At 56.5% G+C, this 26,826-nt stretch overlaps 1 protein-coding gene across 1 annotated transcript in view; it reads left to right on the top strand.

Moving 5' to 3' along the window:
* Positions 1-26,826, top strand: part of GSG1L (GSG1 like) — a 206,502-nt gene that overhangs the window by 178,853 nt on the left and 823 nt on the right. Inside the window, exons 5-6 of the mRNA XM_043560241.1 lie at positions 1,145-1,312; positions 15,286-15,356. Coding sequence (XP_043416176.1) covers positions 1,145-1,312; positions 15,286-15,356 — 239 coding nt within the window. The remainder of the gene's footprint in view (positions 1-1,144; positions 1,313-15,285; positions 15,357-26,826) is intronic.

The following is a 26,826-nucleotide window of genomic DNA, read 5'->3' on the forward strand; positions in this document are numbered from 1 at the left end:
AAAGGGGAGACGGGATGCTCTGAGACAGGGCAGCAAAGCTGAACCCTTGATTTGGAGGAAACCAGTCATCAGGGCAGAGACTGGGGAGCAGGGACCGGGAGGCCTGACCGGTAGAACCAGGCTGGTACCCACTCCTGGTCAGAAGTAGGTGGGAGACCATTTCTAGAACGGACACTGGGTCAGAGATGCAGCAGCCTGGACAGCTGGTCTCCTACCCCGTGCCGCCCTTCCCTGCTTTCCAGTTGTCGGTAGGACAGATTCTCCAGCCCCGGCTGGCTCAGCATACACATCAGGTGCGTGTGGCCAAGAGTCCGCAGCTGTGCTTGGAGGAAGTGGACAACAGAAAGCCACACGGGTCGTTATAACTTAATCTCTCAGGGGGAGAGTTTGGAGATGAAGTCAGATAGAAGTGGGTGGGTAGTAAGAAGGTTGAAAATAGCAATGGTAGTAATGACCGCAAGCTGTTCTTGAGTGCCCGCTGTATGCGCCAGGCACTGTTCTAAGACGTTTTGAATGGCTCATTTCCTTTAACCCTTGCAACCATGCTGTGAAGTGGTGCTGTTGATGTGTCCATTAAAGTGATATGAGGAATAAGAGGCAGAGGGGTTAAGCATCTTGCCCAAAGCATGCATGAACAGAGGTAATTTAACCCCCATGGAGCCCAGCTTTTTGGGTGTCTGCCCCCATCCCCTTTTCTCTCATCAACTTCACCTAATCACGCTCTCCCTCACTCCAGCATCCCCAACCTCCTGCAGACCGGAGACTGTTCTCTACTGCCTCATGCCTCCACACCTTTGCACACTCCCTTCCCTCTTCCTGGGATGCCCTTCCCTCTGGCAAAGGCTCACTCATCCTCCAAGACCCTGTGCAACACAAGCATCACTGTGACCTTCCCGGAGGCTGGCTCCCTTGGATAGAAGGCCTCGCCCTTTTCTTGCCTCCCAGTGATGAACTCTGTCATGTCTGCATCCGTGCACAGACCGTGAGCGGGGCAGGGACCAAATCCTGTTCTGCTCTATGGCAGCACCTGCTCAGGTCTGGCCCAGAGGAGGCAGCTGTGCAGGAGGAGCGCGTGTCTGGTGGGTGGGGTTTCCTGTCCCCGGCCCACCCTCACCGTGGCACCTCTCTCCTCGTCTGTTGGCAGCCTGGCGTGGGGGTCCTTTACCTGCTGCATGGCAGCCTCCGTCACCACACTCAACTCCTACACCAAGACGGTCATTGAGTTCCGGCACAAGCGCAAGGTCTTTGAGCAGGGCCACCGGGAGGAGCCAACCTTCATAGACCCTGAGGCCATCAAGTACTTCCGGGAGAGGTCAGTACACATGGGGTTGCCTCTGGCCACCACTGGGAAGCCAAAGCCTGGGGCTCAGCCTCAGTGGCCACAGGGCTCCAGTCAAAAACTGGAGTGAGTGATCTGACAGAAGCATCCCTGGGCGGTTGTGGGGTAGAAGGGACGGTCTGGGTGAGGCAGAGTTTGGACCCCATTGCGTTGGAATTTCTGGGACATTTTGATGTTTTTGTTGGACGTGAGGTTGCCTTGTGCTCAGAACCCAAGGAACTAAGAAGAAGAAAACTGAGTCTGAGAGTTTGCCATTTAGCCCATGCTTCTTAGAACCAAGATAAGGGTGCACAGAGAATGAACCCAGGTAGCCTTCTTGGGCTCTGTCACAGCATTGAGTGAAAAGAGGACCCAGCAGTGGGGTTGTTTGTTGATGGCTGCTAGAGGAGGAGTCTCCTCAAGGTCAGGGACTGACCACCAGGCATCTGATCACCTGAGTCCTCAGAGTCCAGTTGGGAATAGAGGAAGTAACAATAAATGGTGAGTGTATGAATGGATGGATGAATGGATGGATGGTTGGGTGTATGTATGGTGGGTGGGTGGATGGACGGATGGATGGATGGATGGGGATGGGTAGGTGGATGGATGGATGGGTGGATGGGTGGATGGGTTGTTGGGTGTATGTATGTTTTGTTGGGTGGGTGGGTGGGTGGATGGATGGGTGGGTGGATGGGTGGGTGGGTGGATGGGTTGTTGGGTGTATGTATGTATGGTGGGTGGGTGGGTGGATGGATGGATGGGTGGGTGGATGGATGGATGGATGGGTGGATGGGTGGACGGGTGGGTGGGTGGATGGGTAGTTGGGTGTATGTATGTTTTGTTGGGTGGGTGGGTGGGTGGGTGGATGGGCTGTTGGGTGTATGTATGTATGGTGGGTGGGTGGGTGGATGGATGGATGGATGGATGGATGGATGGGTGGATGGGTGGACGGGTGGATGGGTGGTTGGGTGTATGTATGTTTTGTTGGGTGGGTGTGTGGGTGGATGGATGGATGGGTGGATGAGTGGATGGGTGGGTGGGGGGGTGGATGGGTGGTTGGGTGTATGTATGTTTTGTTGGGTGGGTGGGTGGGTGGATGGGTGGTTGGGTGTATGTATGTTTTGTTGGGTGGGTGGGTGGGTGGGTGGATGGGTGGTTGGGTGTATGTATGTTTTATTGGGTGGGTGGGTGGGTGGGTGGGTGGATGGATGGATGGACGGGTGGATGGGTAAGTGGGTGGGTGGATGGGTGGTTGGGTGTATGTATGCTTTGTTGGGTGGGTGTGTGGGTGGATGGATGGATGGGTGGATGGGTGGATGGGTGGGTGGGTGGGTGGATGGATGCATGGATGCATGGATGCATGAATGGATGGGTGGATGGGTGGTTGGGTGTATGTATGTTTTGTTGGGTGGGTGGGTGGGTGGTTTGATGCATGGATGCATGGATGCATGGATGCATGAATGGATGGATGGATGGTGGATAATGAATGAGTGGAAGATAGGCTAACTTTCTAGTTAGCGTATTTCCTGGGACCACCTCCTTAATAAACTACCTGTCAAATCCTTATCACAGGGTCTGCTTTTAGGAGAGCTGACTGGATGTGTAATAATGCCTCTCAGTGGCAGGGAACTGAAGGGTTGTCCGGAGTGATGACAGAGCCTGGGGAGGAAAAGGGGGAAGGAGGCTGCGGGGCTGGGCAGCATCGAGGAGCTGGACTCTCTGCGGGGCATTAGAAGGGCTTCAAGCCTAGGAGTCGCATGTAGAGGCACACACGGACCTGTCTCTCCTGTGCCACGTGTGTGTCCCTTCTGTCCCTTGAGCACTGCAAGCTCACCCCCTTGGGGCCCTTCGCACTTGCTACGCCCTTGCTTAGAAGACTCAGCTGGCTGGGTCACTCAGGCCTCGGCTTGAATGCCGCCTGCTCAGAGAGGCCTTCCTTAATCACTCGATCTAAATTTGCCCCACACACTCTGTTCTAGTCGCTGTTGTTTTCAGAGCACCTATACAATCTGACCTTATTCTGTTTGTCTGTTGGATAGTTTGCAGGCTGTGAGCTCCACGGCAGAAGGCCTTCGCTGTCATATTCCCCACTGTATTCCGAGCACCTACAACTAGGCCAGGCCCCCTAGTAGGTGTTTATTAAATTGGTTTTTTCTTGGGGTCATAAACTGAATTCTTCTCTTGGGAGACCTCAGGCCTGGCTGTGCCTCACGCTCATTCAGCTCAAGCTTTATGATCATCAGGAGGATTTAGCTTCCCAGCACCCCCACGTCAAAGTCCCAGGTCAGGGGTCCAGTCCCGGGGCGGCTCAGCTGGGGCCAGGAGGGGGGGTCAGACTAACCAGGCATACAGGGCCGCCTTGCCCCCAGGCGTGGACAGAGCACACTCATTAGGAAGGTGGCAGTAACTGGCGTCTCACGGGACCCCCAGTAGGAGCTCAGGAAGCGTTTATAGCAGCCATACAGCCCGATGTCTGAAACCGCCCCATTAACACTGCACCAGCTGCCGCCTCGGCCGTGGAAGAGCCCGGGGCACCCACGGCCAGCCCTGTTTTGCTGAGACAGAAGACAGTACCCCATCAGCAAGAAGTTGCCGTTTGCCAGTGCCCTGCTTGGAACGGTCCCTAACAGCTCAGGCCCCAGCAATGTGGGGGCAGATGAATGGGACCCAGCATATGTGCAGAATATCACTTTACGCGTTCATAACTTGAACATTATGCAGAGGTTCATCAAATTTTATTTCCCTTCCTCTCTGAGGAGAGCATTTCAGCTTAGCTGGGCTGTTCTAATTTTTTTTTTTTTTTTTTTCTGGTGCCTTCCCCACTCAGAGCTCAGAGCACATGGATAGATCTCTGCACAGGTGGCTGCAAGTTGCCCAGCAGCAGCGGGGCTGACCTTCTGCAGTGGCCAGTGTCCTCAGAACTGCAGCCACGGACAGGAGGGGGGAAGTCCCGGGGGCCCACCGTGCCTTTGCTTCCTCCTCCTTGGGGCTGGGGGGTGCTGTGGAAGGACAAAAGGGGTGGAAGGAAGACTCGATCTGCGTGCAGGCATGTTCCAGTCCTGTGGCTTTGCTGCTGTGTGACTTCAGGTAAGGCACTGAGCCTGTCTGGGCCAGTGTCCTCCGACCCCAAGTGGGAGAGCCCTGAGCCGTCAGCAGCCTGGGAAGTCACACTATGATACCCCAGGTGATGTGCTGGGTACGTTTTGTGTTTAGGCATCCATTTCGTCTGCTACTCATGTGAAACGTAAAGCTTGGTAATGATGACTTTAGGATGATCGGCCTGGGAGATGGCATTTCAGATACTGGGAATCTAATAACCGTATGAATAACTACAGCAGACATATGGTGCATGGCCTGTGCCAAACACTCTTCTGTCTGCTCTAGATTGTGGCCTCAGTGAATTCCACAGCCCTGTGTGAGGTGGTAGGTACTATTGTGTCCCCATTTTATAGATGCAGAATCAAGGCACAGAGAGGTAAAGTGACTTGTCTAAGGTCACACAGCTGGTAAGTGCTAGAGCTGGGATTTGAAGCAGGCCACGGTCAGTTTCGTGAGGTGTGGCCTCTCAGGACTGGTCAGAAGCCTCTGCCTGACACTGAGGTGGGAGCTGGGTTTGCAGGGGTGAATGAGGGGAGTCTGCTGAGGGTCACAGGGTGAGAGTGGGGCTGGTGCCCTGGGAGAGGGTGCAGGGTCTCCCAGCCATCCCTGCCATTCCTGTCTGGGGGAGAGGCATTTGTGGATCCCCCTTCCTCCAGGCCTCTCCTGCTGTACCCCGGACTGAGGACAATTTTAGAGGTTTTGAAATGCAGTGGGATGTGGAAGAAAGGGGTGTGTGTGTGTGTGTGTGTGTGCGCACGCGCACACACGTGTGCACATGTGCACACGCATGCGGAGCAGAGCAGAGACTGGGGAGCCTCCCCCTGAATCTGAACAGCCTCTCCTGCTCAGAGAAATGTCTGGAATTAAGCTCTCCCAGTCACCCTGCCTCCCATCCCCGAGGAGGGCGTCTTAATGGGGCCTCCGGAGGGGAGGGTCGGAAGCTGTTGAACGAAAGGTAAATATTTGCAGGCCCGGCTTTCTTGAATGCTTAATGTTGAGATCTGCTTTAACGACACGTGGAGGAGAGCCAGACCTGTTGGATTGGACTCCAGGAGGAATTCAGCTGCACTGAACAGACATCCCGCCTCCCTGGGGAAAGCCGCGGGGGTGGGAGAGAGAAAGTTCCGGGGCTTCCGGAGGGAGGACAGCTCCTGCTCCTCTGCTGGGGCCCTTCACCTTGCTCTGTGGCATGGCCCTCTCTGAACGTGTTGATTCCCTTACTGCCTCGTCCGTGCCTGCCTCCTTCCCGTGTGCATGCTGCTGCCTGAGAAAGCCGGGAATGGTCTCTCTGGTCTCCACTGGGTCCTGGCTCCTGGAACCTCAGGGGCCCAATAAGGTATCTGACCGACCCTCCCTAATAATTACGTTGCCGATCACAATGCAGGATTGTACTTCCTGTTGCGGGCGCTGTTCCTGGGCCTGGCCTGCACGTCCTCGTGGAACCCGGGCTGTACTCACTAAGAAATCCACCAGGGTGGAAATTGACGCCGCACGCAGTTTACTAGCTGTGGGTCCGTCCCCAGCTGTGGGTCACCTCGCCTCCTGGAGCCTCAGTTTTCCTGGCTGGAAGATGGGCTGACACCTTCTTCGCACTTTTGAAGATTACGTGAGATGATGCAGCGGAGCATCTGTAACTAAACCAGGGCCCCCCTTTCCCCAGCCACACCCCTGCCAGAAACCTCCCTGTACAGGGCAAGTAAGACATGCTCCCTGCCCGAGAAAGGGGCACAGCACGTGCTGTGCTCTTGGCGGCCGCTGGAGAACTCAGCAGAAAGATGTGCTTTGTTTGGCCCCCCGGGGTGGTTTCCACATTTTTCGATTTTGGCTGAGTTGTAAAAATCAGGAGAGTTCACGTTAAAACATCCAGGCGTTTGCTTCTCACGAGAAAGCGGACGGTCTGGCCTCGCTGGGCCCCTGTTCTTGCGTGGTGTCTGTGGGCTGGAGGGAGGAGCAGGTGCCCCCGGGGAGTCCTCCGGGCTCTCCATCACCCGCCTTGCCCCTGCCTCGGCGTCTAGTGAGCACCCCAAGCATGGGGTCTCTTGGAGGTGACGGCAGGCCGAGGGCCTGGGCCCATCCCCGGGAGCTAGAAGATAGAAGGGCTTTCAGAGATGAGACCCTTGAGCCAAGTTTTGAAAGACACGTGCAGCGCTCAGCGGCCAGAGGGCGGTGGGTGAGGGAAGGCGTTCTCAGGCTCAGGCAGCAGCATGAGCAAAAGCTGGCAGTGGGGTGGGGGGGGGGCACACAAACGTATTTAGGAAAAGCTGAGCAGTTTGGTTGACTTAGGAGTGGGAGTTGGACCTGGATCCCCGATCTCTCTCCTCCCACAGTGCGGGGGCGACGGTGTGGGCTGGGAGCCCTCCCCAGGCCTGCTTCCCGGGGCCCAGACCTCGCTGGTCCCTGGAGGCAGACACGGAGCAGCTAGATGCCAAGCGGGGGGTGGGGGGGGGTGGGGGGAGATGGGCCCGGGCATGAACGACTCCCACACCGTCGAGGGGCTGAGCCCCACTTTGCCCATCCCCCTGCCTGGTGCAGAGGGGGCCCTGACGCTCAGCACGCACCCTCCTCCCTCGGCCCCCCCCCCCCGCCCCCGTTCTGTTAAATGGCAATGCTCCCAGGGCTCCTTCTAGGCCCTCTTCTGTCCTCAGTTGACGTGAGCCTCAGTGGCCGCACATGTGCCAGGACTCCCACACTCTTAGTCAACCCCAGACCGCCTCACTCCACATCCATCTGCCTCTTTGTTGCTGCTACTTCGGATTCTCAAAAGCACCCAAAATCAGCAGGGCCAGGACCGACTCACGATGGTCTCCTCCAAACCCGGTCTTTTTGCCGCATCTCTCTGCCTCCTGGTCCGGCGTATTGGAGCCAGACCCCTGCGGGCCCTGCGTGGTCTTCCTGCATCTGGCCTCACCCCTGCCGTCAGCCCACCCCCTCCCCTTCTCTGCACTCCTAGTCTCCGGGCACCTCTGCCCCCATCTTTCTGCCTAAAACACCTCTCCTGTTTCCCGATAGCTTCTCGCCATCACCTATGCGGCCACTGCCTGGCTTCACTGAGGACCCCGGTCCCCTTCCCCTGTGTGCAGCACCCCCTGGGCCCTCGCGGTCCCCCAGCCACATGGTTCCCCTGCCTGCAGGTAGCTGCCGGACTGCCGTCCTCTCTGCCCGGAGTGCCCCCCACTCTGCTCTGTCGAGGTCCAGCCTTCAGGTGGTGCCTCCAGCCTTGACCCTGAGCTGCACAAACCCCCATCTGTCCTGTAACAGCCCCGTGAACCGTCCCCCGCTGCACTCCGTTCTAAGCCCGCAGGTACTCAGCAAGGTCCACGGGGCAGGGACGCCTGTCCGCTCACCTGTTTTACCCCCCACCAGTGTGATGGGTAGAGCGTGCGGTTTCCCACTGTTTCCCTGGCTGAGCTGAACAGCACCCCGCCTCAGGTGTGCCCACCGCCCTGTAGGCCGACGGAGGGGCTTAGAGGGCACCACAGGGCCCCCGGAGCCCCCAAGAGGCCGTTGAAGGTGAGGTGGGGGTTCCACTTGGTGCTAGTGATTATTCGTTTTTTTTTTTTCCTAAGTCGCAATTTCTCACCCATGTGGTTCTGAAAATAATCTCAAGGCGCTCTTCTCTAGAGGTCTCACTTAAAACCCTAGTATCGGAGAGACTGGAGAGAAAAAAAAATTGCCAACTGCACGTAACCATCAGGGAGGGCATTGGCTACGTGGATATTTATCTTTTCCGTTATTTTCCAAGTGTTTCTTTCGCATCATGATGATACCACTCACGAGATGGGAAGAGCAAAAAAAAGGCATCATTTGGAAAAACTCATTTATTTCCCCCTATTTTGGAATGGCACTTTTGATAAGACGTTGTGGAATCTTAATTTCCCATTTGTGGTCATCGGTTTGCCGACGTTTCTTGTAACTCCAGCCTTTTATTCCAGTGCACACGGATCATTTCAGAATCACGGTGTCCTTTGTCCTCTGCGACTGTCCCCCGATATTTAGCCTCTGAGACCCATTCAGGCACGGCATCCTCTCACCCGGCTGTTCCGCGGCCAGCAGTGCGCCTTGCGCTTCCTCACTCTTTGTTGGGGTCCTTTGACATCACCGTGTATTCTGGAGAGGAGCGTGACGCCCAGAAATGGAAGGTGGCCCCGTGGACACTGCGGGACCCCCGCCCGGCTCCACGATTAGGCCGCCGGCCGCCGGTGCGTGAAAAGAAAGCTAAGCGCACAGATGGGCCCTTGAAGTGGAAAGCGATCGAAGGGGAGGGGGGAGCACATCTGGAAGGAACGGCCGCTCCCTGAACTCCCACGTGTTCTGCTAAATAACAACCAGCTGGAGGGGACATGAGAAGTGGGAGGGAGCTGGCTAGGCTCCCCCCTCAGCCCCCGGCGCCCTCCTGCCCCACCGGCACTGCTCCCAGCTCTTTGGTGATGCCCATGTGTAGCCAGGACTATGGGGGGGGGACCCTGGAGGCCTGGTCCGCTGGGCCGCAGCCTAGGATGCAGAGGGCGACCGGAATGAAGCTTCGCGGAGCCCCACACGCGCCCAAAGCCAAGGCTCCGGCGACTGGCTCCTCAGATGTGATCCCAGGCCAACGGCGTCAGCCTCGCCTGGGAACCTGCTAGAATGCGGCATCTCAGGCCCCGCCCCAGACCTGCCGAACCCTAATGTGCGTTTTAACCAGCCGCTCTGGTGACTGGTGGGCACTACTAAGTCCAGGAAACCTGGGGGCCGGAGCACAGAGCAGAGGCGGCCCGCGTGTGACTCAGGAGGCGGACGTGGCCAGCGGGTAAAGGAAGGCCCCGCACCCCAGCAGCACTCAGAGTGCAGCCCATTTGCAGACATCCACAGTGACGTGAGGACAGGAGTTGAGGTCCAAGTTTGGAGGCTCTCGCAGAAAGTGGAGGTTGCCGGGGGCCTGGGTGGCCCAGTCGGTTGAGCATCCGACTCTTGATTCTGGCTCAGGTCACGATCCCGGGGTCGTGGAATCAAGCCCCGAGTCCAGCTCCACGCTGACGGCACAAAGCGTGCTTGGGATTTTCTCTCTGTCTCCCTCTGCCCCTGCCCCCTGCTCGAGCATGCACAAGCTCTCTCAACAACAGGCAGGAAGGCAGGAAGGAAGGAAGGGGCTGCTGGGACACCCGAGCTTGCTCTTCGTATGTGGTTTTCCCATTTCATTTTCTAGTAACTCATTTTTACTGTATTTTATTTCAAAAAATTGGTCCAAGGTAGATTGAAGATTGAGGGGGGAAACGTACGTACCAGTTCATACCTGGGAGTGGCTGGTGGCTCGGAAAACAGAAGCCAACCCGGGCACGGCGAGAGAGGCCGACTTTGAGGATGGCACAACAAGGTCACAGGGGAGGGAGGATATTCTGGAAGGGCTGTGCTGGAGAGGCCCTGGGGCTCCTGCCACAGCAGAGGGAAGGCCTGGCAGAGCCCCTGGCTGTGGCGACTTGACCTGCTGTGGCCCTGCTGTGGACCTGCTGTTTGGCCCTGGAATTAGGCGGGCAGGTACTGGGGGCCTCCTGAGGAGGCGGGACATCGGCCTCACTTGCCTGTAGGACCTCGCAATGCAGGTGGGGCACGTACCACCCGGCGGGGCAGGGCGGGGTGGGGTGGGGCGGGGGGGGGGTGCGGCTGAGAATCCCTGCAGGACACGGAGAAACACTCAAGATACGAGGACTGATAAACCTGAGTTCACGCGCAGTCCTGCCACTAGCCAGCCGCGGGGCTGGAGCCGATGTGCTCCGTGGTCAGTGACGTCACACCGGTCCCTTCAGATCAGCCACGCCGGGAGTAGTCACCAATGCCGCAAAGCAGGGCTCTTGCCCTCAGGGTTAACCTGCGCCAGCACACCGCTAAACCTGGGGCAAGTCCCTAGCCTATCCTGCCTTTAGTGTTCACGTCTGTGAAATGGGCATGATGCTAATGGCGGTGGTGGCGGTGACTTTGGTAGGGATGCAGGTTTGCGTGGGTGCGCACAGACCCCAAATAGTGGGGATTTAGACAATTTACGAGTTTCTTCCTGTCGCGCTTGAAAGTCGGAGCGGGTACCGTGGTTCCTGTCACCCTTCCCCGGGGCTCATTCACTGGGCACCAGCCACAGCATCGACTCACTGTGAGTTTCTGCTCTGACTCTCCTTGTCCCCACTTTGGGAAGACTCTGTCTCTTCTGGGGCAGAAGGCTCCTCGCCTCCTCTTCCCCCTCCTCCCCTCCCGCTCCCCCTCCTCCTCCTCTTCCTCCCCTTTCTAGTCCCCCTCTTCCTCCTCCTCCTCCTCCTCCTGTGGGTGCCCTCTACTCTGAATCCAGAGATACCTGATGCCTTGAAGCCTTTTCCCTGCTTTTTCCAAAACACCCCTTTCCTGTGGCAGCACGTGGCTCAGGTCTGACTGATGGCATGGAAGGAGGGAAGGGGTGTGTGGCTCCTTTTGAGGGGCGGGGATTGGTGAGCATGTTAAAATACCATCCTTCCACGTCAGGGGCTATGAGGTGAAGTCACAGAGGGACAGGCCATAAAGGCCCCGGGGGATGAGGGCGCTGGCGACCATCGTAATAACGGTATCGGGAAGAACTCTACACAGCGCTTTACATGGAATCCTTCAGCTAATCCCGAAGCCGCCTCGAGAGGTAACCTTCTTCTGCCCATTGACCAGAGGAGGAAATCAAGACTCACAGGCGATCGGGACAGGTCCAGACTCAAGTAGCTCACAGAAGAGACGCCCAGCACCCGCAGAGGGAAGCGCATGGTGGGGGGGGGGGGGGGGTTCGCTGCCCCTCCCCCCACCCGCCGCCCGCCCTTCTGAGCACTGCTTCGGTCCCAGCACCCCCCATTTCCCCATCAAGGCCCTTACTGGGATTTGTGGGTAATTTCTCACACCACCGTTTAAAAAAGAAAAAAAGCCTGTCTTCAGAAAGCACATCGTATTTCCTCCAGGACATCACAGGTCAGGTCAAACGTAATTGTCACCTGGTGCCGTTAGCCATTGTTTCTCTCCTTTGCGCACGGTGGAAAGTTCTCTCCTTTCCACTCAGCACCTTGGATGCTCCCCACGTGGGCTGATCTCAGCCTCGGGCCGTCTGCGCGCCTCCTCTCTCCCTTCCTTCCCGGCTAACCAAACGCTCGGCTAGACCCTGAGGCCTCCGAGTGGGGAATGAGCAAGATGGCATCCTCTTCTCTCGGACTCCAAAGCGTACCGGGGAAGAACGATTAAGCAGGTTTGCGAGCAGTGGTGGTGCACCTGTCTGGCGTCCTCACTGCGTCAGGTGCCAGGCTCCGGGCTCCGCACTCGCCAGCGGGGCGGTGTGCTTGTCCTTCCTGTCATGCTTACCGCTGTGTGCCCGTTGCCACATAGAAACCGCTAGACCACGGGATCCAGGTGAGCCGCACAAGGCCACGCTGCCTGCTAATAGGGCTGCCATCGGCCGCGATCCCTCCTCGCCGCAGGGCGCAGGGCTCAGTCGTGCCCCAAGCATCCCCTCGTCACGTGTTTCCTGCTGGGAAGCACTGGGGGGCTATGGGAGGGCCTGATGCTGCCACGCCGTAGCCCCTCACGAGGGCCCGCAGGTCTGTTACTTTCATGGACGACTCGGGTAGAGAGGGCTGTGTGGGAGCAAGGAAACCAGCTCTTTCCAGAATGGCCACACGGCACAGCAGAGAGACAGGCAGACCTGTGTGAGTCCAGCTCCCCGTCTGAGAAGTGAGCAGGTCCCGTGGCCTCCAGCATGCGGCCCCAGTGGCAGGTGCGGGCGGGCTCCTTCGACGCAGCCTCTGCTGGTCCCAACAGGTGGTTCTCAGCCCTGGCTGTGCGTTAGTGTCGCCTGGTGATTGAAACCTCCCAGGGTGACTTCGGTGGAGAACACTTGTTAAGACCAGGGGTTAACACACTGTCTCCCGAAAACCAAATCTCGCCCACCACCTGCTGTAAATAACCTACTAAACAACACTCTCATTGGTTTACACATGGTCTGCAGCTGCTTACAAACTACAGGGGCAGTTGAGTAGTCGGGACAGAGACCGTGTGGCCAGAAAGGCCTCACGTATTAACTATTTACTACCCAGAGCTTTACAGAAGAAGTTTGCCAACACCTGGTCTAGGCAGTTGTCCGCCCTGCCAACCTTCTGAATGAACATTCTCTAGCCTAGAATTTAGCATGTTAATTCAGGATTAACGTGAGCTTAAGGGCAGAGGCCCCTCTGAGTGGTACCTGTGGCCCCTAAGCCCAGCACAAGGCCTGGCCCCAGCAAATGCTTACTAATTGGCAGGTGTTCTTTGATATGTTAACTATTGCACTTTGAGCTTCTTGGCCTGGAGGTTTGGGTGACCAGGGAGGGGAGGGACCATACCGGGTGGGGCCGGTTCTCTCCTTAGACACCAGCTCCTTGGCGCACTGACCCCTCTCCCCAGGGCTGAGGGTCCCGGCAGAGCCCAAGGAGAGGTGCACAGCATGAGGCCTGGTGAAGAATGATCTCAGAAGATAAGAAGCCATGAGAACTAGGAGCCTGGGGTAGATGAACAATCGGTTCAAGGTTAAGGCTGTGAAATGCAGGAGGATGTTCAAGGCCCATTACATGACGGGGCAGGCATCTGTTGACCCAGAGTCACTGGACAAGGCCAGAAAGATGGCCCTCTGGGACAGGGATGGGCTCAGCTACACGGTCCAGCCTCCATCCAGCGTTTGAGTTTCACAAATGGTGATAGTCTCTCCTTGATTACCTCTGGGGATGGGGGCTTAGCATCTTGCAGGTTAGAAGCGTGAGAAACTGGACAAACCCCTAAATATCTGTCAGTAGGGGATTGAATGTTAACTGTTCTTTCACATACAATATGAGGAAACAGATGAGTGAGGTTTACGCGTACTGACGTGGAAAGATGTTGGAGATTTTTGTGGGTAAGAAAACAGGTTATAAAAGCATGTTTAATTTGAGACTATTTATGTTAAAAAAAAAAGTTTGAGTTCTGAAAAGATATACACTAAACTCCTAACAGTGGTGATCCCATTACATGGAGGTGTCATTATAGGGGGACTTTTGCTCTATTGTGTGGGAGTTGTAGTTGTTGGAATAAGCCTGTGCTATCAGGAAAATAACAAAGATGCTTCTACTAGGGATGAAAAAAAAAGAAGCAAAGAAAGAAAAGAAAAGAAAAGAAAAGAAGGGGACATTTTTCCTTGTATGGAAACTTCTCATAGCATTGACGAGGCTATCTGCCGATGATATCTGCCTTCCTGTAGCATTAACACTTAGGGCTTTGTTCTGCTGTCTGGAACCATCCAGGCCCTACAAAATATTTGTTAAAAAAAACAAAACACAACAACAACAACAACGACAAAAACTGTGTTCAGAGTTTGCTCCCTGGGAAGCCTAGGCCTAGCCCCTCAGCACAGTGGGCAATCGTGGGTGCTGTTATACAACACTTGTCCTTTTCTGACTCGTGTGCGAGCTGCCTTCCTACCCGATCAGAAGCTCTCTGAGGGCAGAGACTGTGAAGGGACGTAGGCACTTCTGGGGCGCACCCAGCATCTGGTGTAGATTACACAGAGCAGGTCCTTTGGAAGTTCTTGTTGAGTGAATGAATGAATGAATGAATGAGCAGTCCGAGGGAACCAAAATGATCAGTGCATGAGTGTTCCTGTCCCTTCTACTAGGCATCTGGCATGGCTTGCTGGTCATTCATCACCTTCCCATGTCTCCTTCTCTAGCCCCGCACGTCTGGCCACACTGGGCAACTAGACATAAGACGCGCTAGGAGGAATCCGAAAACAGGGGTGGGGCATTTGCCTGGGAGAGGACGGAGACGTCCCTGCATGAGAGAAACGAGGGTGTCAGTGCAAAGAGGAGGCGAGTGGAGGAGGGCAAAGCAAGTAAAAGGCAAAAAGGAATTGAGGAAAGATACCAAAACGTACGGCCACGGGCGGTGTTCTCCCGCAGACACGATAATGATTGGAATTGTGTCTACCTCTGGGGACCAGACTGTGCTCCTGGAAGGGTGATGCTCCTCTGGACTGGACCAGGTGGAGCTCTGCAATTTATCTGGGTTACAAAGAGGCGAGCGCAATGTGGGAACACGGCCCTGCCCGGTCTCGGGCCCAAGCAGTGCTGGGCCAGGGGTGAGGGTTTCCGTGTGCAGCTGCCCCCACCAGACCCTCGTCAGCCTCTGCTCCGTGCTTCACATCTCTGCCACACCAATGCCAGCCCCCTCTGGAGCTGCAGTGATCCTGAGACGCCAGAGGAGAAGGCAGACACACACGTTGGTGGGAAGGAGCCACCTTCCAAACCTTCTGTGCCAGAAATCAGAGGGCCGGGGCTTTGTTTATGCGTAGACATGCCTCGAGGAAGTGCTTTGATTTAGTGAAGAAAAGAGACCCAGCTGATAGGAGTCCGTTGGCCCCAAATCAGAAAATAGAGGGAAGCAAAAATAAGGCTACAGATTTAATCCCTATATTCTCATTATCTAGGGTTAGTTCCTGTTAGCCTTTTGGTATAGATTCTGCCAAATAATCTTTTGTGCGTCCCGGTGTATAATTTTTAAATCAAGCTGTGCGCAGTCTTTTGTCGTGTCCCGTTTGCGTCTTTTTGTGGGAACACGTGGGTTGGCGTCCCTGCTCCGCCTCTGACTTATTAGCTGGTGGCGCTTGACTGGTCTCATTAGCATCCAGTGCCTCCGTTTCCCCATCGGCAAAGTGGAGATAATGACGCCCATCTAAGGGGGTCGCGGGAAGGCTCCCACGGGGCGGGGGGGTGGTGGCACAGAGTTACTTTGCACAGTTGTTCTCGAGGGGAAAGGACTGTACCTTTGTTCAGGTCCTGGGTCTCTGCCAACTCAGCTCGCTCTTTCTTACGCAGGCTTTTGGGTCCTTTTCTTTCCAGGCTCGAGAAGGGGGATGGGCTCGAGGAGGAGGACCTTCACTTAGATTGTCGCCACGAGAGACACCCTGCCCGTAAGTGGCCTCGTCTGCGGTAGCCCGCGCTACAGATTCGTGGGCCATCCGCGGAGAGGGGACCCCGGAGATGAGCCAGGCCCGCCTCTCCCCGCACCCCCGCTCGCTCCCGCAGACACACACCGCAGATGGGGAAACCGAGGCCCGGCACCTTGGGCTGTAGCCAGTCTTCTGCACGCGGCGGCCGTGGCCCTCTCGCCATGGGGGTGGGCTGCTGGGAAAGCGAGAGGGACGCTGGGTGCCTAAGGGCAGGCAGGCGAACCACAGCTCAAGTCCAGGTTGGGTTGTCCGGAAGGGACGACAGCTCCGGGCTCGACGGGAGGTGACAGTGGGCAAGATTTGGGCCGTGGAGGCGTGTGGCAGCCAGAGTGCACTGTCTTCGTCTACCTGGCTGTGGGGGATGCCATCGGCAGAATCTAGGGCACCCATTAGGAAAACAAATGTCTGAACCAGAAAGCGAAGGGAGGCGAAAGGAGAGAGGGCCTTGTTCCAGACGGAAGAAGAGGGAGCCAACGTGAGATTAAAGTGAAAATGGCAGCATCTCAGCTAAGCCCGCCGGATGCCCACCTCACCCCCCTACCAAGGGCCTTTCATGCCTGATCTCATATGCTTGCTGACCCCGAGCATGTTGCAGTTGAGGAAATTAAGGCTCAGAGAGGTGGGGTAGCTTGCTCAAGGTCACACAGCTTGGCCACCTGTGGCAGAGCAGTTCAAGCAGACGCTGTCCGTGCCTGCTGTCTCAGGGCTTGTGGGAAGCGAAGTTTCAGTGCCCTCCGGCTGCCGGTATCTGCATCTCTGTGCCAGGGGGCTTCCCCTACCTGCGATCACAGAAGGAGGGAAGTGCCTGGGGAGCTCCCTGCGTGGGCTCACTCCAGGCCTGTGTTTGGCCTGGTCCCCTGCAGGGTGAACAGATCCGGGTAGTGGGTTTCGCAGCCCTCCCGGGGCTGGCCGCCTTCCTTCTGTGCACCCTGCACCTCCTTAACATCACGCACGCTCCCGTCCCTACCGCAAGGTCTGCTGGGGGAGACTCACACTAAGACAGTGGAGGCTTACACCCAGGTCTGTCTGACCTCAGGTCCCGGGAACTGAAGGAGAAATGGCTCAGCTTGGAGGGAGGGGCCGGGGAGGAGAAGAGGAGAGGTCTGGTCCTCACTCTGGGGGCTCCCGAAGGACGCGCTGGCCTGGTGAGGTGGCCAGAATGCCAGCGATCTGCCTGAGGAACGGGGCGGTGGCGGGGGGGGGGGGGGGGGGTGTTGCAGTGGACCCTGGGCTCCCACACTGAGATTGCAGGCCAGGTGTCTGTGCTGGAGTGGAGGGCTTCCTGGAGGAAGGGGTCAGGAACCAGGGCATGGAGGGCGCTGGGGAGGGCCCACCTCAGGGATAACAGGGGGTTGCAGAAATCCCTCCGAGGGGCTCAGAAGTCACGTAGTACGGACGAAGGCTGAGAACCCTGGCCGTGTGCAAGTGCCATCGGCTCCTGCTTGATCCTGGGCCTCCCCATGCTTCCTGTAGATTGGGTAGGAATCTCTGGGTGGAAAGAAGCCACGGGGCCTGTCTTGGGGGCAGGAAAGGCCAATCCCTGAAGCCCGAGGACGAAGAAAGAGTGGAGGAGACCCAGTCTGGCTCTAAGAGCAAGCCCCGGAATTAAGAATGAGGACACCCAGGGTGGGGGGAACTGCAGAAGCCCTCCCCCCCCAGCCCAGCCCCCACGGCCCTCACCCCTGCCCTGGCGCCCATGTCATCTCCCAAGCAGCGTTTCCTCCCCAAGACAAGCATCACATGCAATCCCCAGGTCCGCAGCCAGCAGAGAATCCATTATTTGTTCCCTCAAAGACACAGCCATGAGCGAGAGCAGACGGAGGCCCCCACCTTGCGGGGCTCACCGTCTAGGGGGGGAGAGAAAGTAAGAAATGACTCAGGAACCAACACGACAGTCTCAGGTACAGACCAGGCTTCAGAAGGAGCGGGGGAGCCTGATGAATGAGAAGGGGCCGGCCAGGGGAAGACCCTTCCGGCAGAAGGTCGCAAATGCAGAGTCCCCGAAGCAGAGCCAGAGATCAGGATTCAGCAGCGAGCCCCTGTCTGGGTGAGCCCAGAAAACACAAGAAGGAGTGGGGAAGGCAGCCTAAGCAGGGAGAGGCGGGCGTCAGGGAAGGACACAGTGTGGAGGGGACCACCCTGAGCCCCGCGGGGGGACGCGGGCAGCCAGTGCAGGACGCACGTGTCCGAGTTTTGGCTGCAGATTCAACAGCGGATCCCCTCGGGCGTTGAGGGCTGCTGGGGGTGGGGCACGGTGCCTGTGTTCCACTGGGGCAGGTGGGCGAGCCCTGGCGCACTTGGAGGTCAGCAGCCTGTTCCCCTGTGGGGGCACCCATAGCATCGGCTTGTCTGATTGGAGGTGAGGGGCGGGGCAGTCAGGTGCAGAAGTTTGCCCCAGCCATTGAGGGTCTGGCGTCCCCGACCGACGGGTATGGAGAGGACAGGTTGGGGCGGCCGTGGTGTGCGGTTTGCGTGGGGTTGAGGGGTCTTGCAGGGTGGGAAGGGAGGTAGTTGAAGCCGATGAGATCCTCTAGGGAGCACACCTGGGGTGGGGAGGAACGGCGAAGCAGCCAGATCCTAACGCCTTGGGGGTCACAGAGGAGCCATGGAAGGTGGTGGGGAAGGGGCTTGGGAGGGTTGCCTGCGGCCCCCCGGAGGTTCGGCGGATCCCCACTCCTTGGATCCCATAGCCCAGGGAGTGCCTTTTATCAGGTAGCCCAGCCAGGGTAGGGGGGAGGATGGCTGTCCACCCCAGGGGCCGCAGGAGGCACTGGGGGCTCCAGTAAAGCCAGGAAGGGAAAGATCCCATCTGCTGTCCGAGGGGGACTTGGCTTCGGGCACTTTAATTACCCTCAGGTGGCTGCTGCTGTGGTCCCATGAAAGTCATTTGTTCCTCCACTTGTTCAACACATCTTTAGGAAAGATGCTTCTCTGGGCTAGGCCCATGCCGGGTTCTGGAACGTGGGGGGTGAATAAGGTGTGTTCCTGGACTGGGCAGCTCCCAAGCATGGCCGTGTGGTGTGGCCAGAACTGAAGCGGGCTCAGCGCGGGCGCGGTGTCAGCAGAGGCGCGGCGCCTCCTCTGGCTCGGGCTGGGGGCGGGCTGCCGGACAGGGAGGGGACACTTGGCCAGCAGCGATCCAACTTGGTAGAGTCCTACAGCTCCACCGGTTCCTGGGCTAGGTTACAAAAATAGCCGACAAGAGGAGCTCGGTGCCACCAGGTCTGCTGACACTATGTCACCCCGGTGTATGTTCCGAGAACTTGACATTTATCCACTCATTCGATCCTAAACACCGTCCTGTTTTACAGGCAGGGAAATTGAGGCCCAGCAAGTGGCAGAGCTGGGATTTGCACCCAGCCTGTCTGGCTCCAGGTGAGCCGCCCCACGTCGGTGGGTGGCTCCTGGGCTGGGCACAGCCATCCACAGACGCCCGGCAGGGTGCGGGGACCCAGGGCCCAGCCACACGAGGACTTGGTCCTCGCAGACCTCACGGGCGACAAAAGCAGCCTGATCGGGCCGTCTGGGGAGACAACGCCATCTCCAGAATATGCAGCCTCTTAGCTGCGAGTGGGGTTTGGGCCAAGAAAATATTTTGGAAATGCCTGGTCGAGTTTTGCAATATTTCTGCACCGAACAGCTGCTCCGGCTTTGTGGTGGGCTGACGCGGGCAGGAGGAACGGGGGAGGAAGGACGTCAGCGAGCCCACATTATTAAAGGCTTACTGTTTGCAGGTCTCTGCTCAGCACTTCGCAGCCCTGGGAAGGAGGGGTGATGGCTCTCCCTGTGGGCGTGGAAAAAGTGAGGAGCTGAAAGGCACCCTGACTTGCTGGGATCTCTGGTCCCCTGGGGGATACAGCCCAGCCCAGGGGGCCATCTTCCCCCTTCCTCCGGGTACGGTGCTATCCCTGCTCCGGCCCCCAAACTCCCACCCTCACCTTTTCTCACTCCCCCCTCCCTCGTTCTGCCCCAGCCCCCCTGGCCTCTCTCTTTCTAGAACATGCAGAACATCCCCCTCACGGGGCCTTTGCACTTGCCACTCTCTCTGCCTGGCATGCTCTCCCTCTGAATCATCGCATGTCTCACTTTGTCTCACCTTGACTGCTCGGCCAGAAGACCACTTCCTTGGAGAAGCTTCCCCTGACCGCACCAGCTTCCTTGGCGGCCCTGGTAGCACCCTGTCTTCTGTTCTTCATAGCGCCTGTCCCTCTCTGAACTCACCTTTTATGTTTACGGGCTTGATTTTTGTTTGGTTGTGTCTCCCAACCAGGGTCCAGGGAACAGTGCCCCGTCTTGTTTTGCTCGCGTCTGCATTCTGAGAGTCTAGAACAGCGCGTTACATACAGCAGGTGCTCGATTGTTGGCTCCAGGTTTCTCCCACCACCTCCCGCCCAAGCGGCCACTTTTCCCTAAGCCACTCCATGAACCTTTGGTGATCTTAACTGCTCCGGGAGTCGCTATTTTTCTCTCGGGCTACTGTGATATGGATTCTGCCACAGTTTCTTTTTCCCGAGGAAGGCATTTGCTTTTGAAACTTGCCTTTGGGGCTTTGCAGTGCCACCAGCTAGCTCGGGAGCACATCGGATGTGACATTTGATGGAGGCGATGCTGCCATATGGTCCAGGTGCCTGCATCTTTCCTTCAGGGGCAACTGGGGTTTGCAGCTGATTGCAGCTGTCAGGTTCAATGCCCGAGACAAGCTTTTGACTTCGCCCGGTGTGTCTGTAAGGCCAGGCTAGGCTGGGCAAGAGGCTGTCACTTGCCGGGTGCAGAGGTGGCTTCTGGGAATTCCGTCTCGATGGGTCTCTGCTGCTGCCGCCCTCAAAATAGCAGAGGGAATTTGGGCGAAGACTTGCCTGGGTCCTGAGCTGCTTGGCATTTTTATTAGATCAAAATCAAATCCAATATCGTACTGCTCAAGTCTGCTTCCTTTATTAAAATGGAAACAGACAGTATTTCTGAAATAAATACGAACGCCAAGTCGCTGGGCACCAGACAGGTGTGCAGCCTGGAGACATCCGAGTCCCTGGCACTGGGGGCTCAGAGATCCAGGCCAGCGCTGACACCGGAATCACCTGGGTGGCTCTTTAAAATGCAGATTGCCGGACCCCGTCTCTGAGTTTCTGGCTCAAGAGGGCTGGGCGGGGCCTGGGAGTCTGCATTCCCAAGGGGCCCAAGTGATACTGTTTCTTGCTGCTCTGTGGACCAGATTCTGAGCAGTCCTCGGCCCGGAGCCAACACCTGTCCCTCTGAAGCTGCGGCCGGGAGCGCGTTTGCATCTTGTCGCTTGGTCAGACTCTTCAGTGGCTTCTGGATGGAAACTGCTGTTTCTAGGGCCAATTCCTCCCCAATCCGTCCTCCTAAGACACAGTTTTGATCCTGTCTCCCCACCCCCCCATCCCTTCCTAGCTCCAAAACCTCCCGTGCTGGCTCCCATGGCAGGTGTCAGGCACCATGCCAACCCCTCCTGCACATTCCCAAAGAGGCCTTCTCGCCCCCCATCCCATCCCCGCTTTGTTTCTCCGCCATCCGTCCCTCTCGGAATCCTTCTTTGCTAAGTGTCTCCCCACTAGAATGGAGATACCAGGAGGACGGGGCCTCGTCACCGCATCTGTGTGCCTAGCCCACTGTCGGCCATCAGCACACTTCTGGTGAATGATTTAGCTTAGTCCATGACCGTTTCTGCCCAGGGCAGTGTTCCTCCAGGGGCGCCTGGTCCTAAGAAACGCTGGGGGCTCTTGTCAAAATACAGAAACCCCTGGAGATTCCACTTTCTTGGTTTGGGGCAGGGCCGAGGAATCCACATCAGGGAAGTCTGATGATAAGGTGCAAACCCCAGGGGCAGATGAACGCTGTCCCCCTGAGGGGGCATTGCTGGGCCTTTCACCCCCCGGCACCCAGCGACTCTGGCAACCACAGCCCTCCACGCCTCACCCCACCAGCCGCGTTCACCCCGCTTTCCAGCCACACAAGACCTTCTTGCTCGCCACCAACATTGCTAGGCTTTTCACACCTCCTGAAAACCTCATTTACCTGCCAAGAACCTATTTCACACTCTGTTCCTTCTGCCTGAAAAGACCTGTTCCCTTCCTCTGCTTGGCGAAAAACAAACCCTACCCGTGGAATTGCGCGCTTCACGTTGCTTTCCAAGTCCAGTTCAAAGGTCTGGGGATGGCAGCCAGGCCCCTCTTCACTCCCTGCCAGAGGTGGTCATGTTCACCTCTGCATTTTTCCTGCCCTGAGGCTCATGCCTATAAGGTGGGGTTTTATGGTGGTTACAAGCTCGGCCTTTGGAGGCTGCCTGGGTTGAAATCCAGCAGTGAGACTTTGGGCAAATGACTTAGCCTGTCTGGGCCTCACTTTCCTCATCCGTGAAATGGGCATAGTAATGGCACATCACTCATATTTCAGGGGATTAAATGAGCCCGTGTACATGAGGCACAGTGAATGGGTCCTACCACACTGGGAGAGCTGGGGACACGTGTGCCCTCGTCATTCCTCCAGTGTGTGTCTGTCTCCCTCACTAGCACTGGCAGATGTCTCACCCAGGTGTGCAGATCCAGCACCCAGCATGGAGGCTGACACACAGTAGGTGCCCAACAAAGGTTTGATAAGAGAATGAAGAAATCAGTGGTGCTGGGAGAGGTGGAAGGTTAAGTGGATTCAACCTGATCCCAAGTGTGGAAAACAGATGAGGAGCATGTTATGGCCCAAGAAACATGGGGTCCCCAGAAGTTGGACTCCAGGGGTAGGGTGGCTCAGTTGGCTAAGCATCCAACTCTTGATTGCAGCTCAGGTCATGATCTCACTGTTCGTGGGTTTGAGCCCTGCATCAGGCTCTGCACGGACAGCACAGAGCCTGCTTGGGATTGTCTCTATCCCTCTCTCTCCCTGCTCCTCTCCTGCTTGTGCACATGCTCTCTCTCTCTCTCTCAAAATAAATAAATACCCAAAGAAAAAAATACCTTTATATATAAAAAAAGAAGATGGACTCCAGCGAGGATAAGGATGAGGCCCCCATTTGGGCTCCTAAGACAAGCTTCCCCCAAGGGAGACAAAATCCAGCCTCCCCTCCACATGGATCTCACACACACCTGCTCTTCTCCCCAGATCTGCGTTATCAATCCCGTCCCTGGAGTTGAGCTAGGTGCTGGGGACACAGTAGTAAGAACAGCAGAGCTAGTCTGTGTCCTCATGTCACATAGAGCCTCGTAGGGGAAACTGGGAGGAATCAAGTAAATGGATATTACCAAATATGCCAGGGTCTCTGAAGTGCCCTCAGGATACAGATTTATGGAGCAGGGTTGGCTTGGAGAGGCAGTCATAGTGCCCTCGCCAAGGTGGTGACATTTTAGGAACGGCAAAGGGATGATAGCGTCACTAGCTGAAGGGCCCCCAAAGCCAGACACCTCAGTGCCAACCTTGATTCATTTCTTCATCACTCCCCTAATCCCATCTCTTTCTAGAGGAAAGAGTTCGAGGTTAGGCTGTGGGTGGGGCCATGAGTCTTGAAGAGAGGCTTTCAGCACCTTGGAGAGTGCATGTGGGGGGATTGATGGGACAGGGCGGGGGTGTTGGTGTTGGTCTGTTTCTTCTGGGCTGGGCTGCTGTGGGGTCAGAAACGCCAATCCCAGCCACGTGCCCACCGTCATCGATTCCTCTACCAGCTTCAGAGCACCTTGGACAAGTTACATCCCCTATAAGTGCCCCCCTTTCCCGTTTGACACCTGTGTGGTGGCATCGGCATTCTTGGCTTTAAGGGGCCCTTCCAACTCGATGAATCCGTTCCAGAACAGAGGATGTGACTGCACACACTTCAGCAGAGCTAAGAGCTGATCCCCTGGGATCTAGGTGCCTTGAGGGAGTTCGTGACAATGATTTTCCACTGAATGATGGAGAAGTTAGGACCGAAGAGACAGGACATTAAATATGTTCATGTTCATCTGGGCCAAATACTCTGCTAAGCCTGGGAGCTTCCAAGGGAATTTAAAACACAGTACCTGCTATCAACCCTCTGAGTGGCACCTTGGACAGATCTCTTCCCCCCTCCCCCTGCCCCACCCCCACCCCCTGGAGCCTTGGCTCCCCCATCTGTGAAGAGAGGTGGTTGAATCCAGATCCTCTCTAGTGCTGGTATTTTGCTATTTCCACGTCTGTCTGAAGTCAGATAATGAAGGACTTCTAGCAATGGGGCCCGCTGGGCCTGCTGACCCCTTTGTAACCCACATCCGTTGTGGGCTCAGAGAGAAGGCAGTTGTCAAAAGTCACACAGCTTGGAAAAAAAAAAGCTGACACAGCTTGAAAGCAGTGGAGCCTGGATTTGAACAAAAAAAAAATCTTTATTTTGAGAGAGAGAAAGCATACGCATGGGGGGCGGGGGACAGAAAGATGGGGAGAGAGAAAATCTTAAGCAGGCTCCACGCTCAGTGTGAGCCTGACGTGGAGCTCAATCTCACAGCCGTGAGATCGTGACCCGAGCTGAAATCAAGGGTCAGATGCTCAACCGACTGAGCCACCCAGGCGCCCCATTGATTTGAACCTTTGACTGCCAGACTGCAAGTATAGTCTTTCCCCTTCAGCCTGGGTCCAAAAAAGGAGAGACTGACCAAAGAGCCTCTCGTAACGCACAGCATCTCCGAATAGGAGTGGCAGGCAGAGCTCTTTCTCCAAGCTTAAGAATCACTCCATCCTCGTCCCGCATGGTTTCTTCGTTTGTTATAAAAAGTCAACTCAGGACTAGCTCTGTGCCTGGCCAGGTGCTGGCGGCCAAAGGCTCCAGGATGACAGCAGCCCCGGTCCCCGCCTGCACTGAGTCCCCACGTTAGCCGGGGAGACCCTCATTAACACGAAGTGACAAGCCCAGGGAGAAGAGATCTGCACCATGTTGTGGGAACACAGAGGAGGGAGCGAGGCTTGTGCCTATAAGGTCATGGAATTCTTCCGGGCGGGAGGCAGGGGGAGCCTTTGAAAGACAAATGGGGCACTCAATAGCCAGAGAACAGCAGGGAAGGGCACCGGGCCAAGGGACCAGAATGTGCAAAGCCACGGAACAGAGCCTGGAACGAAAATGCAGGCGGGGAAATAGTCAGAGGTCAGAAATGGCCTCCTGTGCGTGGGGACCGAGTCCAGCCTGAGAGATGCCACTTGGCCCACAGACGGTTTTCAAAGCGTCCATGGCCATTATTTAAAGCCGGGAGATTTTATTACGAAATTCTGATTTTCATTGTCCCTAAACTTTTTGGAAAATCTGAGGGCCCATTTTCCATGGCAACAGTTGGCCAGAGCTGAAGAATGGCCCCTCCTGGCTGCTTCACCCATTTATGTCATCTGATTGGGCCTCGTTGACATTCTGAGGTGGGATTCTACAATCTGCAGCATAAGGTGCTCTTTTGCCTACACTGGCTGATGACTAGCCAAAAAGTGAAGGGACTGAGAGAAGGGAAGAGAAGGTCATGGTGGCCTGGAGTGGCGGTGGGGGGACCTCCTCAGGCATGGGGAGGACAGAATCCCTGCTCTCCACTGTAAATGACTCTGGGCCCCAACCCCCTCCCGGGAGGCCGAAGAGGAAAGGAGGGGCCCAGTCCTCAGTGATTTGGCCTCTGGATCCAGGAGACGAGGAGCCTGATTTTAACTCAAGGAAGGGCAGGGATCATGGCCTTCCTTTTTCCTTCAGAATGCATGATCACTTCTCTGTTCCAACAAATTCTCCGGGGTTCTGCCTGTTGGCAACGGTAAGAGCAGCCACGATCACTTTTAAATATGCATTTAGAAAAACAATCAAATCTTTCTGCACATCAAATATTTGCCTCTAGATTTTTTTAAAAAATCCAAACACCTATAATCTTGGCAGCATTTACTTCCAAAGAATGCAACTATTTCGGTGACTGGGGCCAAAACAAATGTTTTTCCTGAGGCCAAACGGTTCCAGAATGTTTGCCAAATAGTTCGTACCCTTTTTAAAATACGGTAAAATTAGCAAAGCACTAGCATTAAACAATATTGAAAACAAAGAGTCAGGGGCGCCTGGGTGGCTCAGTCGGTTAAGCATCCGACTTCGGCTCAGGTCACGATCTCACGGTTTGTGAGTTCGAGCCCCGCATCGGGCTCTGTGCTGACAGCTCGGAGCCTGGAGCCCATTTTGGATTCTGTGTCTCCCTCTCTCTCTGACCCTCCCCCGTTCATGCTCTGTCTCTCTCTGTCTCAAAAATAACCGTTAAAAAAAATTTTTTTTTAATTAAAAAAGAAAAAACCAAAAAGTCAAAGCAAAAACACAGAACAAAACCCACAACCTAATGGGCACAACCGTCCTCACCTTTGCTTGTTCCCTTCCGGCCTTTGTCATGAGGAAGACTGTCCCAATAGAGCTGCTTTGGGGGTGCAGGAGGAGTAATGAGCTGCCTGTCTTAAGAGGTGTGCAAGCAGGGGCTTGGCCTCAGCAGGAATTCCCACCTCCGGGGGGCTTGCTACAAAGGGCCCGTCTGACCCCCAAGGATGACAGGAATGTCTGAGCATCCACGAGCGCTCCGAGGGGAACAGAACACGGACCAAACATCTTTAATGCGGAAGTTTGATTGAGTCCGGCTCTACCATAGCTGTGAATCGCGAGACCGCTGCTTGTGCCCGCTGAGCCTCAGTTCCCTCATCTGTAAAATGGTTGGTTGCTACCTCACAGGCTTGTGAGGCTGGACTCAAGTAGGGTATAGACCGTGAACGCCGGGTCGCTGTTGGTTTTCTCTCCGGTCCTCCGACCCGTCTCTCCTCCCTCTGTTTTCCCCTCTCTGGCTCCTCCGGCTCTGATCCGACACGGAACATCTGCCACGGGTCAAGCCACCGTTCTCCTTGGCTCAGGGCCTAACGGGGGGCGGAGCTGGGGACTGCCGCTTGGGGTGTGTGCTCCGAGATGAGCGAAACACCCAGGGGCGGCAAAGAGATGGCAGGGCCCTCCTGTAGGAGGGGAGACGGGAGCCGGGCCTGGGGGTTGGACGCACAGTAGGTATAGGGACGTTTTAGCAGGTGGGTCTGCTGTGTTGGAAGGCGGTGAGCGTCTGAGAACCCAGAGAAACCCAGGAGCGAGCATGTCAGGTTGGGGCGAGAGCAGCCAGCCTTCCGCTGGCCCGGGGCCCCTGGGAGCAGTGGGCGGTGGAAGGGGCGTGGTGGGGTCTCTGCCAGCTGCCTTGGCCCAGGAAGCTGCTCACAGTTACTTTGGGTGCCCCCGGGCCCTCCCCCTCGGTGCAGGAGTCAGGGACACTGTTCTCCTTCTCGCCCTCCCACACAGTGTAGCTCAGGGACGCTTGACGGGGCGGTGGGCACACGGGTACGTGCCGAGGTGGTTGCGGGACGGCGGGGGGGGGGGGGGGGGGGCGGACAGGGCAGGCGGATGGGTGCACGGCGGTGAGTTAGCGGACGCGGCGGCAGGTTGGGAAGTGGACAA

Source organism: Prionailurus bengalensis, chromosome E3 (genome assembly GCF_016509475.1).
Source record: "Prionailurus bengalensis isolate Pbe53 chromosome E3, Fcat_Pben_1.1_paternal_pri, whole genome shotgun sequence".
Lineage (NCBI taxonomy): Eukaryota > Metazoa > Chordata > Mammalia > Carnivora > Felidae > Prionailurus > Prionailurus bengalensis.